Consider the following 13,235-nt stretch of genomic DNA (forward strand, 5'->3'; position numbering starts at 1 on the left):
TAAAATGGTGTCGTATTGTATTATGAAAAAGGGCATGTCATCTAATATTTTAATACTTGCCCGAGTCTGACCTCACTACACGAGGTGCTCCAGTGTCCTCCCTCTTCAAGACAACATAAGCAACTGCTCAATCCTCAAGCGTCACCTTCACCTGCGCTAAATATATACAATTAAAATGTGATCATTCGTGTGGGGATTGTATTGCATTTGTGGTATATGAAGATTGAAATACATAAATACATTTCATTTAATCATTTTAATAATTCTCATTACAGGTAAGAGATTACAGGTCTGCGAGAGAATGAAATTTACCAATTTTGAGCTACGTTCCTATTTACCTGTATCCATGGTTTTATTTAAGAGATCAAGCAGCCCTACATCGAGGTGGTTGAGACGTGTAATCTTGCTACTGAGGAGACGTGTGTTTACAAGCAGGATGGACGTCCCTCGTATGAGCAAAGTCTCTGGAACTCAGTAGGTAAATGGACTCATTAACTATCCAGCGGCCGACTCCAAAGACTCGTTTAACAATTTAAACAATGCTCTTCATTCAAAATACAAATGTTCTCAAATATAAATTAATACGATTATATACTCTGGCATTTTGTGCATATTTAGGCGTGTGTTAGGTTAGTTGTTGTTATTTAGTTGTTAAAATTATAATATATGATAATATTAATTTATATTTGAGACACTGCCGTTTTTTATGATAGTTGATCAGGAGTGTGTGATCGCCTCGGCATGAATGAGTTTAGCCAGAAGACGAGTAGCGGTTCCTTGCCACTTCTTCAGGACATTGGCTAAATGTTCGTTAGTCCAACATCTTAACACATCCTAGTGGGCAGCAGCGAGCGGTCAACAAAAGTTGAAATTAAAAATGCTGTGGGAATTCAATTAACAGTTTATTACATAATCGTTTTCTCGAGTTTAGGAAGAGTTAAAGATTTTACGAAATTAGGATGCTAAAGTCGAAAGAAGAAATCTTAAAATCGTATTTCAGAATATTAGCGTTTTCCGCTAATATTGATCTGGTGACCAGACCACACACTAGAAGTTGAGGGGACGACGACGTTTCGGTCCGTCCTGGACCAATCTCAAGTCGATTGTGGACAAGTCAAGACAATCGACTTGAGATTGGTCCAGGACTGACCGAAACGTCGTCCCTTCAACTTCTAGTGTGTGGTCTGGTCAACATACTTTAGCCACGTTATTGTGACTCATCGCCTCCTGAGCTCTGCCTTATGTAATTAGTGTGACTCTGTTATATCGCTACCTTCAGTTTCAAAACAGAAATCAGATTCCAATGACCACAAGTTTTAGAAAAAAAAAATAGGTTCAAGGTGGGGGCAGGAGAACTAGGAGGTCCTGGAGGTCCTGGACCATGTTAGTAAGGACTTTACATGGCTAGAGAGTGTTTGTAGCGAAAACATACATTGAATGAAAGCATATCTTACAGTGAGAAAGTACGCTAGAGAGAGAGAAGATTAAGCCACCCAAAAGGTGGCTTGGGCATGAATAGCCCATAAGTGGTGGCCCTTTTGAGCCATTTCCAGTATCAAGAGCTGAAACTGGAGATCTGTGGAGGTGCGACTGCACCCTGCGTGACGGGAGATGTCTCCCGTGAAAGTACGCTGTTGGTGATCGGTCGTGAATATGAAACGTGGATTCCTAGGAATCATCGAGGCCAGAAAGAGACGGTATAAAAACAGTGAAGATGTTACAAAATGTTGATAACGGAATATGAAAAACCTTATATGTTTCTCCCTAGAACAAAACGTCCAAAAAACACACTTGCACAACCAGCCAACATTTGGAATCAACGTACAAGAAATTCAACCCAAAATTACCAGGTGAAAATATTTTCCAAAAACATTCTCCCCCAAATAACCAGGTAGGGATGTGTTTCACAGTAATGAATGGTGCCATAAATGACATCATATTTTACTTGGTGGAGGCTGGATAACTAACCTAAAGCTGGGTAACCTTAGTTACTGCAGTGGAGGGCGCTGATGCATGGTGGGAAGAGACAGGTGGATGATGACCCTGATGCATGGTGGGAAGAGACAGGTGGATGATGACTATGTTGAGCGAGATGGGTGACAGGGAAGGGGGGAGGGGAGAGATACGAGAATGCTAAAAGCATGTGAAAGAAACACACACACTCAATGACCTTACAGAGGTAATTGGTTCCTTCATATCAGTGCTTGCTGATAAAGCGAAACTATGAGAAGAGCCAAGACAGAGGAAGAGTGTGAGATGCATGCAGATGGATTTAGACATATTTCCAGAAGTGGTCTGAAAAATGGTTTCTAAAGTTAAATCCACCCAAGTGTTAGAGGATCGCGAAAGCCAGTACGGCAGTATAAGATGAAGGGAAGACAAATTCTTCATTCAGAGAAGGAGAAACACTTGGTAGTGGACATAACCCACAAATCTGATGCCAGAAGCCTACATTAGCAGAATAACAACAGCCGCATATAGTTACTCGGTAACATCCGTGTATCCTTAAGATATTTGGATAAAGGAGCTTTCTGGGCCCCATATAGAGCGAAGGTCAGACCTACTCTTCAATATGCATCTCCAGCATGGAACCCCCTTAGCTAAAAAAGGTCAAGGAGAAACTAGAAAGGGTCCGAAGATATGCAACGAGACTCGTTACTGAGCTGAAGAGACTAAGTTAATGATCACAACTAGGAACACCAGAACAAGGGGGTCATGGATGGTAACTTGAGATGCAACTGGGACACAGACACATCAGAAAGAACTTTTTTCAGTGTTAGACCTGTCAATAAATGGAAAAAGTTAGCCGTAGAAGTCGTTGAATCTAATTTGATTCAAAACTGTAGATGTAAATGTGATAAAAGCATGATGAACGAGTCATTGCAATGATCTAAGAACATTCCTAAGGCGGGGCTAGGAGCCTAACTCGACCCTGCAAGCACATCTAGCTGGTTACATGTAGGTGAGTAAACACACGCACATACGCCACTCATAATTTTAAAAGTAGATATGATAGGGAAATATGACAGGAATCATTACTCTAAAGAACCGGCGGCTAGAAAGGCGGAGTCCAGGAGCTTATGCTCGATACTGCAGGGACAAATAGATGAGTACACATATTACACTCCTAGCATCCCTACTGTGATCGACATCACTCCTTTATGATCAAGTTTAACAATTAAAATGGCGCTTAAAATTGTGAAACATTTGAAATGCTTGAAATTGTGAAACAAGTTTGGCGACAGCAATAACACAGAGCTCAGTATTGGCAGGGTATGGACACTGGCAGGGTATCAGAACACTGGCAGGTAAATTCTCTCCCAATCCAATACCTTCCCTACGAAGCCCCGGACGTCAGAAGACAACCCTGAGAATGACAGCCGTGTCAGGTGCTGGAAGATATTCCACATATTTTCAACGAATCTGAAATTCCAACAGTATCTCAAAAAGCATTGAAGCATATAAAGAATCTTTCCAGATGAGAGACTAGACTGGTCGGAACATAGATGGTCCAACTTCTTGCAGGTCGGCGTTCGATCCACAATGGTCCAAAGGAGTGAGTACCATTCCGTCCCTTCGTTTCATCTCAGATTCTCCTCATATATTTTCTGAGGGCTATATTGTTGTACTGGTTAGCGGCATCTTACCTTTTCTGACGAGAGAATTTAAATTCACTCTTTGACAAATTCTAAACTTCTACTAAGTCCTTCACGCCCGACGTTTGTCTAAGACGTTCTTGAAACATTTCATCTCATCTATAAGATGTATGAAAATGTTGACCAGACCACACACTAGAAGGTGAAGGGACGACGACGTTTCGGTCCGTCCTGGACCATTCTCAAGTTGACTTGAGAATGGTCCAGGACGGACCGAAACGTCGTCGTCCCTTCATCTTCTAGTGTGTGGTCAGGTCAACATACTTTAGCTACGTTATTGTGACTCCTCTTCTGTCTCTGTATGGAAATCTTCCCTTAAATAAACCAGGAGGAGTTACTAGCCTCCTGCCTGGATTCCCAAAGTACTTAATCGTCCACTTACGATAATTTGGAGTTCTTATCTCGATTATGGCGGATTGGTTGGTGTTTATTGAACAATCTACGACCTGCGGAGGTCGTCGTCGCCACCAGATAGCATACCACCTTCACCATCGATAGTATCACACCATAGTCACTATCAGCACCAACACTATGGCCATCACAACCATCCTCACTCACCATACCACCACCACAGACACCGTCACTCCGAGGTGAGCCCCTCCCCAGAAGAGGTGAACCACCCCCCCCCCAGAAGAGGAGGGGAACCCCTCCCCAGAAGAGGAGGTGAACCACCCCCCAGAAGAGGAGGGGAACCCCTCCCCAGAAGAGGAGGTGAACCCCTCCCCAGAAGAGGAGGTGAACCCCTCCCCAGAAGAGGAGGTGAACCCCTCCCCAGAAGAGGAGGTGAACCCCTCCCCAGAAGAGGAGGTGAACCCCTCCCCAGAAGAGGAGGTGAACCACCCCCCAGAAGAGGAGGGGAACCCCTCCCCAGAAGAGGAGGTGAACCCCTCCCCAGAAGAGGAGGTGAACCACCCCCCAGAAGAGGAGGGGAACCCCTCCCCAGAAGAGGAGGTGAACCCCTCCCCAGAAGAGGAGGTGAACCACCCCCCAGAAGAGGAGGTGAACCACCCCCCAGAAGAGGAGGTGAACCACCCCCCAGAAGAGGAGGTGAACCACCCCCCAGAAGAGGAGGGGAACCCCTCCCCAGAAGAGGAGGTGAACCACCCCCCAGAAGAGGAGGTGAACCACCCCCCAGAAGAGGAGGGGAACCCCTCCCCAGAAGAGGAGGTGAACCCCTCCACAGAAGAGGTGAACCACCCCCCCAGAAGAGGAGGTGAACCCCTCCCCAGAAGAGGTGAGGAACCCCCCCCCAGAAGAGGAGGTGAACCCCTCCCCAGAAGAGGCGAGGAACCCCCCCCCCCCCAGAAGAGGAGGTGAACCCCTCCCCAGAAGAGGAGGGGAACCCCTCCCCAGAAGAGGAGGTGAACCCCTCCCCAGAAGAGGTGAGGAACCCCCCCCCAGAAGAGGAGGTGAACCCCTCCCCAGAAGAGGTGAGGAACCCCCCCCCCCCAGAAGAGGAGGTGAACCCCTCCCCAGAAGAGGTGAGGAACCCCCCCCCCAGAAGAGGAGGTGAACCCCTCCACAGAAGAGGAGGCGAACCCGCCCCCCCTCCCACAGAAGAGGAGGGAGAACCGTCAAGAGAGACGACAAGCGCCCCAAGTCAAGTTGTGCGGAAGATTGACAAAGGGATCACTGATACTAAGATGTGAGAAAAAAAGCACTCGTGAGGAGGAGGAGAGAGGCGCCCGTGTGTCAGCGTATGGATAAGCTGTTGCTCTTGTGCTCCCCTGCACCTTCAGGTGATCATATCAACACATCTGTGACATTACTACATATCACAAGCCGGATTGTTGAATATCTCGCCCTTCCGTTAACTAGGATCGAGCATTTTGAGCCTGTCGATAACAGTAGAGGTTTGGTCCATTATCTCTTCGGCCTTCCACGTTGATCAATAAATGTTGCACCAAAGGCTTGATTTATTTATCATTTTCTCGTCCCCTTCTTATCGAGGTTATTTTGCCTAGTTGAATTAACGTTCCTGATGCCATAACTCACCTTTTGAGGTCCCAGAGGAGACGTAAGGAGAGTCACATGGGCGGAAACTCTTAAGAGTTATTGTTAAGACGTCCACTGCAGGCTTGAGGAGTGCACTGTGCCTCCTGGTCCCGTGCATATTCTGCCTGTCACCACAACACCATCAAGATGAGATCTAGCTGACGATGTGCGAAAGTGACAGGAACTGTGATGGGAAAACTCGAGTGATGGTGACGTTCGAAAGTGACGGGCAGCGGGTTGCTGTTGGCTATATATAGAAGCAATGTTGGTGCACTGCTTGGTGAAGGTACTTGCCTATCGGTACTTGCCTGTCAGTGTCTTCCATAGGAGTGAGGGCTAGCTCTTAATGTCCCTCTTACCGGCCTTGTTGTACGTGTGGCGTTTTAATTTAACAATTCTGAAGTAAGAATTCTTAGTTATATCTGTCTTTAAAGTTGTAGATAGATGTGGCTTCTACAACTTCTTCTTTCAATGTATTTGTCTTGACTACAGAAGTCAAGATTCAATGCATTTGAGTTGACTACAGAAGGTATGAGTATTTCCTTATATTTCTATTATATTTCTTCGATTCATTTGCGCCACCAGCATCCACCTGGAGGCGCCAACCTCTTACTTTTCTCGTAAAAGTAGAGAGAAAACGTAGAGAGACAGCTCTCTACGTTTTCTTACTTTAATGTGGCTGTCCTTTTCCACCTTGTCAATTCCCCTCAGTACCTTGTATATTGCAAACATGTCCCCTCTGTTTTTCTCTCCGCCAGGGTTGTGAGACCTAATTCGTTTAAACTGCGAAGAACCTCTGCAGCCTCCTTCAGCAGCTATGGTGATATTAAGTCTGGTCCTATTGTCTTTGTTGCATCTAACTTCTCAAGAGGTTTCCTAACCTTCTCCACAGTGCTAAATTATGTACGGAAAATTTGTGTAAAATATCCCAATTGTAAATGTACGAAACAATCATTCACGAATAAAGTATTTAACTTTCAATTCAGTTTCCCTTTTATTTTATCCAGTGTTATCTCAGGGCTTACATCTCTCATTTCTGGTCTCGGTGCTCGTTATTTAGTATAGATCTCTTGAAAATGTTCGATGAATTAATTCTTCATGCTCCTTCTTGCCGGTTTCCGAGAGAATTCTACCGTGTCTCTTCAACCTTATCAGATGGTCTCCTACTGTTCTCCTTCTTACATGGCTATGAAAAGGCTATATTCGGTCCTTAGCTCTCGCGGCAATGTCATTTTTGAATTGGCTCCCAGTTTCTCTCCTGACTTAGGTGTATTAATTTCTGGTTCTCTTTAGTGCCTCTGTCGTCCTCCATTCCCAGTCCTCGGTGCTTTTTCCAATCTTTTCCAGTCCTCTTCTTTGCCTCCTTGAATTGGTTATTGAACCACGGGTTTATTTGGCTTTTCTCGTCCACCTTCCTCTTAAGTGGGACGAACAGCTCCGTTGCAATCGAACATTTGTGAACATTGAATTCCATTATTTAATATGCTGTTTACCCTTCCAGTTCTCTGACCCATTGGACTTCACTCAGATAGTCTCTCCCCTTGTTGTAGTCTCTACGTTTGTAATCTCTCTTCTTCTTCATTGTATTTTTAATCTAACTAACTTCTTTAGCTCCATTATGTACTCTAGCATGATATTGCAGTGGTCGCTAGCTCAAAGGGGCATCTCCCACTCTATATTTTCGGATATGACTGTGAATTTTCGATATCACAGTGGTTAGGTCTCAGCACAGTGTAAATGTGTATATTCAGGTCATTGGCCAAGATCAGTAGTTTGCAAATGGATGTGATATGACATGAAACACCAAAATAAAAAAATATATTAACATTTAATAATCCCCCCTTACAAATTACTTAGAGTAGGTAAATGAAATAAAGAGTAAACTCTGGAAATACTCGTGAAATATCCCTCGATCTGGCAACTCCGCCTGGCGCTAGCATCAAATGGAATTTTCTTGTCATTTATTCGAACACAATTAATCAAAACTTATTATTTCTCGTCAAGTGATTGAGAGTAACATGCCAGACACTTATTGCGTGAAATCTAAACAAATAAACTGCTCAACTTTCATCAGTACTGAGTAATGAAAAGTAATGATTATATTAGTCTTTGTTTTTTTTAGCTTGTTTTTCGTTTATTTGTTTATATAGTTTGTTTCAATTCCCTACCTGACCTGAGGTAGGCACCCACACACGAAGACGTAATCCACAAACGTATGATATCATTCCATTTGTATTTGTATGATATCATTTTGTCTGAAAATAGTCACCCCATCCAGTAAGCTGTTTCAACCCTTTTTTTTCTGTCACTGGCCACGTCTACTTACCCAGATATATGAACTTTATTTTAAGGAAGTACAATGTAAATAATTGTGTAGCAGGTCTAAAGGATAGGATAAAACCACTAGTCAGCAGGGAGAGCAGCCAGCTGGATATTTGCAATTATGAAGGAACTGCTGTCACAGAGAGATGGATTACTGGCAGGTATTTTGAGTCAATTGAAGCCAGATCGGTATAATTTGAGCTGTGTGTCTGGAGTGATTTTGAGCCGGAATAGCTCCAGTATCTGTTGGTGGAGAATGCTAAGGGTGTTCAAATATACAAATCTGATTAGTTTATATTAATTCCTCTTCTAATTGTCTTCTCGTCACCCTAATTTTGTTATATATATAGTGCCAATATTTGTCTAACTGCTCTAATGGAAAACCTCACTTTGCCTCTACAAAATGTCACCTTTCAAACTGTAAGTCAGATATTTAATGCCAAAAATGTAAGTTTGATTTAGACTGTTGAACACCTGTTTGCTACAGCCAGTATCGTAATAATACTGTTTGATGTAAACTTTCCCAATTATAAACGTACAACTCTTTATGAATAAAGTATTTTTTTATTGGGTTGTACCCTTCTCTAAATTGTCTCTCAACTAAAGATTGAAAGGTAGGACCCAAGAACTGGATTTCAGCCAGATGAGTACACACACATTCTCATCTACCTGTTTACCAGGCGGCCCACACCCACACACCCTCCCAACCCCTTGCTTTATTTAGCTCGAGTTTTCTCTCTCATTACGCAAGCTTGCCAATTTCAGACCCACTAAGACTGTCACATTAGTTTGGCTGATATCTACAGCGTTTTATGAAGAAGTGAAGATGTCGTCACGGACTGCTAAGAATAGCAGTGTTTGCGAGAAGCATAGGGGGAGAGTGCTTGAGGTTGGGGGAGTTATGGGTGGTGAATCGTGGCTGGTGGGAGGGGTAGGGGGTTAGTTGGGTTACGGTGGGTACTGGGTTTTGGAGGGTAGGAAAGGGGGTATTTAGGGGCGTTGGACTGGGGGTTATTGGTGTTGGTTTGTGGATGTGGGGGGCATGGGTGCAGATACTGGGTAACGGTGCTGGATGGGGCTTGTTTAGTGAGTTAAGACGAAGGTATTAAGCTGATCTCGGATTCGTTAATTGAACAGTGATAGTGAGAAGGCCGAGGAGTGGGACGGAAGGAGCCAGGTGCGATTGACAGGGGACGGGGAGAGTGACGGGAGACTGGGTGAGGGGACACTCCTTGGAGTACACAACCTGGACACTCAGGCACTGAGCCAAGTCTCGTATATTCTAATTATTCTTACAGATAAAGGGAATATATTGGCTTGTTATCTTAAAGTTATTAATTCTGGTGAGATTATTCTTTCCTACAGGTCTTTATATATATATACACGTTTACATATATATAGTTATCATATATAAGGTGGTTATCATGTCTCTCCTTACTCTTCTGTTTTCCAGAGATGTGAAAACGTAATTTACACATTACACACACATTAAAGATGCATGTGCGTGCGTGTGTGTGTGAGTGCTTGCATGTGTGTGTTGCCTGCATGGTCTGTTAAGCACCGAGATCGAATTTCATTGTTTTCATCTCTCTCCCACGTTCTAGGATGTCATCCATACGCTCCCTGCGCCCAGGGTGGCTCCCATTCTCTTCCCCTCCCAGGAGGCAAGCTTTTTGTCCTCCCCATGCACAAGGTCGGCCCCATTTCCTACCCCAACCCAGGATGGTACGCATTCCCTCCTCTCTCTCTCCCCCCCCCCCAACCCACGGTACCTCACATCCCCTCCCCGTGTCAGAATGGCCCCATTTCCTCCACGAAGAACCCGCCTTCTCTAAGCTGTTACTCGCGTATCTTAATATGATCATTGACTCGTTCGTTGGCGTCTTTTTACCTCGTGCCAGATCCCTTGTGTTATATTAGCCTCTCTCTCAAGACCTAATCTTCTTACTGCTTTATCTGCTAAATTATCTGCTTGAAAAGTAGGCATTTTCGATGTTGTTTTACGATTTGATTCCGTGTTTATTTCCCCGGATGTTAGGACGTCGCTCTGTGATTGTGGTGATGTTTAGGAATTCACTTCACACTCAGTTAAGTGATGGTTATCGTTAGTGGGTAATGTTATGGAGTGTTGGTTAGCGATCGTGAACTTTTCTTCGCGGGGCCCCCTAGTGATGGTTATCCATGTGGGGCACTCTCCGGGGAGGGGGGGGGGGCACTCTCCGGGGGGGGGCACTCTCCGGGGGGGGGGGGGCACTGTCCCGGGGGGCACTCTCCGGGGGGGGGGCACTCTCCGGGGAGGGGGGGCACTCTCCGGGGGGGGACACTCTCCGGGGAGGGGGGGCACTCTCCGGGGAGGGGGGGCACTCTCCGGGGAGGGGGGGCACTCTCCTGGGGGGGGAGAAGCCATTCTCCGGGGTGGGGGGTGGCTCTGGGTTCTCCGTGGAAGGGGGTAACCAATAACTACCTTCATATTTATATATTAAACCCGTAACAATCTGCTTTACGTAAATTACATTGGGTACCTACTCCACTGTATATTTAATGTAAGAATTATTATTATTATTATTATTTTCATATAAACAAATTAGTAATACAGTGTTGGTGGCGAGGCGGAGGCGTTGTTTATGAAGTATAAAGTGAGCTCATTAGTTGTAACTGTGAAGACGTAATTCGATTAAATTACGTTAAAATTGCAGAGAGTAAATAGTAGCGGTACAAAATGGTAAATATTTTACGGCTGTTGTTTTAGAGGTGAGAATTTCTGTGTAGTTTAGAGCTGGCCGCGCGTTCTGAATTGCTAAATTGAACTGTTGCTTCGACCGTTTTAATAGTACTTGTTTGATACCTCTCTCTCTCTCTCTCGCTCTCTCCCTCTCGCTCTCTCGCTCTTTCTCTCTCTCTCCCTCTCTTCCTCTCTTCCTCTCTTCCTCTCTCTCCCTCTCTCTCCCTCTCCCTCTCTCTCTCTCTCTCTCTCTCTCTCTCTCTCTCTCTCTCTCTCTCTCTCTCTCTCTCTTTATCTATCCTACGAATGCTCCTTACCATCTTACTTATTTTTCTTATAAATTCTCACTTGCGTTTCCACTTCCACTTTATTTATCTCTGCCTTTGACTTCCTTCGGAAATTTCTCTCTCTGTCTAGTTAATAACAAAAATACAGCCAAATGTTTAAAAATAAAACACGCTCAAGAGCTTAGTTGTAGTGAAATGCAATTGAATAAGACGGGGAAACGATAGACGATATTTAGAATTGGTCAAAAGTATGGGGAATTAGATGGGGGGAAAGGAGGTGGGATGGGATGGTAGAGAGTGTCAGAAACGAGGGATGCGAACCCTGTCTAAACAGGAGGGCGACAAGGGTGTTGGGAAGCTGGAAGAAGATGCAAGATTTTATGCTGATAATCTGAGGACAAAGCACATTTTAGTGTATTCCCCTGAGGAGACAATACGCAGACACCTCTCTGCCTCAAGAACTTAAGGGAAGAATACACTCTTGATGCTTTAAAAAGAAGGAAATGCTGAACGAGAAAAATAGCTGAACGAGAAAGAAAGAGTGCAGAGGACAGAGAAGATGAATTGGGTAAAGGATAGGGCAATGGGGAGCAGAGGAAGATATATGGTATAGAAATAAACTGTGGTGGGCTGCCAGGCATACACAAGAGAAAGGGACAGACGCGGCTTTCCAAGGATGCTTTGTAGCATAACAAACCCGCCCAGCGTCCAGGGAGGGAGAGAGAGAGACTGACAAACAAAAGCACTGAGACACAGAAGTGACGGAGGAAGGTAAGGAGAAGGAAGAAGAGCGGAGAACAAAGACTAACAGAATTAAGGAGACAGAACGAATTAAGTTGTGTGACCTGGCATTGGTTTCAGAAGTCTCCACCCCCGTTGGTTCCAGAAGTCTCCAACCCCCGTTGGTTCCAGAAGTCTCCACCCCCGTTGGTTCCAGAAGTCTCCACCCCCGTTGGTTCCAGAAGTCTCCACCCCCGTTGGTTCCAGAAGTCTCCACCCCCGTTGGTTCCAGAAGTCTCCACCCCCGTTGGTTCCAGAAGTCTCCACCCCCGTTGGTTCCAGAAGTCTCCAACCCCCGTTGGTTCCAGAAGTCTCCACCCCCGTTGGTTCCAGAAGTCTCCACCCCCGTTGGTTTCAGAAGTCTCCTCCCCCGTTGGTTTCAGAAGTCTCCACCCCCGTTGGTTTCAGAAGTCTCCTCCCCCGTTGGTTTCAGAAGTCTCCACCCCCGTTGATTTCATGAGTCCCTATTTCCATTGATTTGAAGAGTTACCAACCCTGTTGGCTCCAGGGGTTCACCACTCTCGCTGGTTTCAGGAATTAACCACTCCCGTTAGTTCCAAGAGTCACCACTTATGTTGATTCAACTAATCACCACCCTCGTTGTTTCCAAGAGTCCCCAATCCCGTTGATTTGGGGAATCATCGCCCACAAATTTATCTCCAACATCTCACTTTGCTCGTTTAACATCTTTTCCTTCTCCCCCCTTCCACGTCTAGCATAGTTTTTAATATACCATTCCAGCCATCCCTTTCGAGACCCGTCTCAGCCACTCTTCCCCCTCTCCCTCTCTCTCTGTATCTTCATCCCTCTCACCTCTCACTCTGTGATTATTCACCTGCGTCATTTGAGTAATTCATGAGGCACGAAAGGCAGGTGTGGCACTTGGGCCAGGTGTGTGTCTGGAGCCAGAGGTGGCACTAGGGTCAGGTGTGTCTGGAGCCAGGTGTGGTACTAGGGTTAGGGGTGCTTCTGAAGACATTTATGGCTTGGTGCTCTAGTGTCAAGTGTTTCCTCATCACCTCATTAGTAAAATAGGTACCTGGGTGTTAGTCAGCTGTCACGGGCTGCTTCCTGGGGGTAGAGGCCTGGTCGAGGACCGGGCCGCGGGGACACTAAAGCCCCGAAATCATCTCAAGATCTCAAGAATCACTACTGAGGGTGAACGGTATGAGTTAGTGGAATGGTGATCAAAGTTCATCACGGGAGTATCGAAGCTTTCCTCTTACGCAGTAGATATTCCAAAACACTGTTTAGTCTCCCCCTCCCCCAGCTCTAATACACTATTTACTTCCCCCTCACACAGTAGGTACTCTAAAACACTGTTTAGTTCCCCTTACACAGTAGGTAGTATAAAACCCTTTTCACTTTCCCCCTCAAACAGTAGTTACTCTAAAGCACTGTTTACTTCTCCTCACACAGTAGGTACTCTAAAACATTGTTTACAATTTAACCTGTACACGAGTTTGGAGTCAA

General features: G+C 45.2%; 1 protein-coding gene across 3 annotated transcripts in view; it reads right to left on the reverse strand.

The window, feature by feature from the left end:
* The window catches only part of LOC123746566 (gamma-aminobutyric acid receptor subunit alpha-6), a 186,710-nt gene that overhangs the window by 60,452 nt on the left and 113,023 nt on the right, over positions 1-13,235 (reverse strand). The window contains exon 1 of one of the 3 annotated variants that reach the window (XM_069318346.1): positions 339-417. The exons of the other annotated variants lie outside the window; for them this stretch is intronic. Within the exon in view, the coding sequence (XP_069174447.1) occupies positions 339-348 (10 nt within the window). The 5' untranslated portion in view covers positions 349-417. Of the gene's footprint in view, positions 1-338; positions 418-13,235 lie in introns of those variants that run through there. 3 annotated transcript variants of the gene reach the window in all.

This window comes from Procambarus clarkii, chromosome 90, assembly GCF_040958095.1.
Source record: "Procambarus clarkii isolate CNS0578487 chromosome 90, FALCON_Pclarkii_2.0, whole genome shotgun sequence".
NCBI classification, from domain to species: domain Eukaryota; kingdom Metazoa; phylum Arthropoda; class Malacostraca; order Decapoda; family Cambaridae; genus Procambarus; species Procambarus clarkii.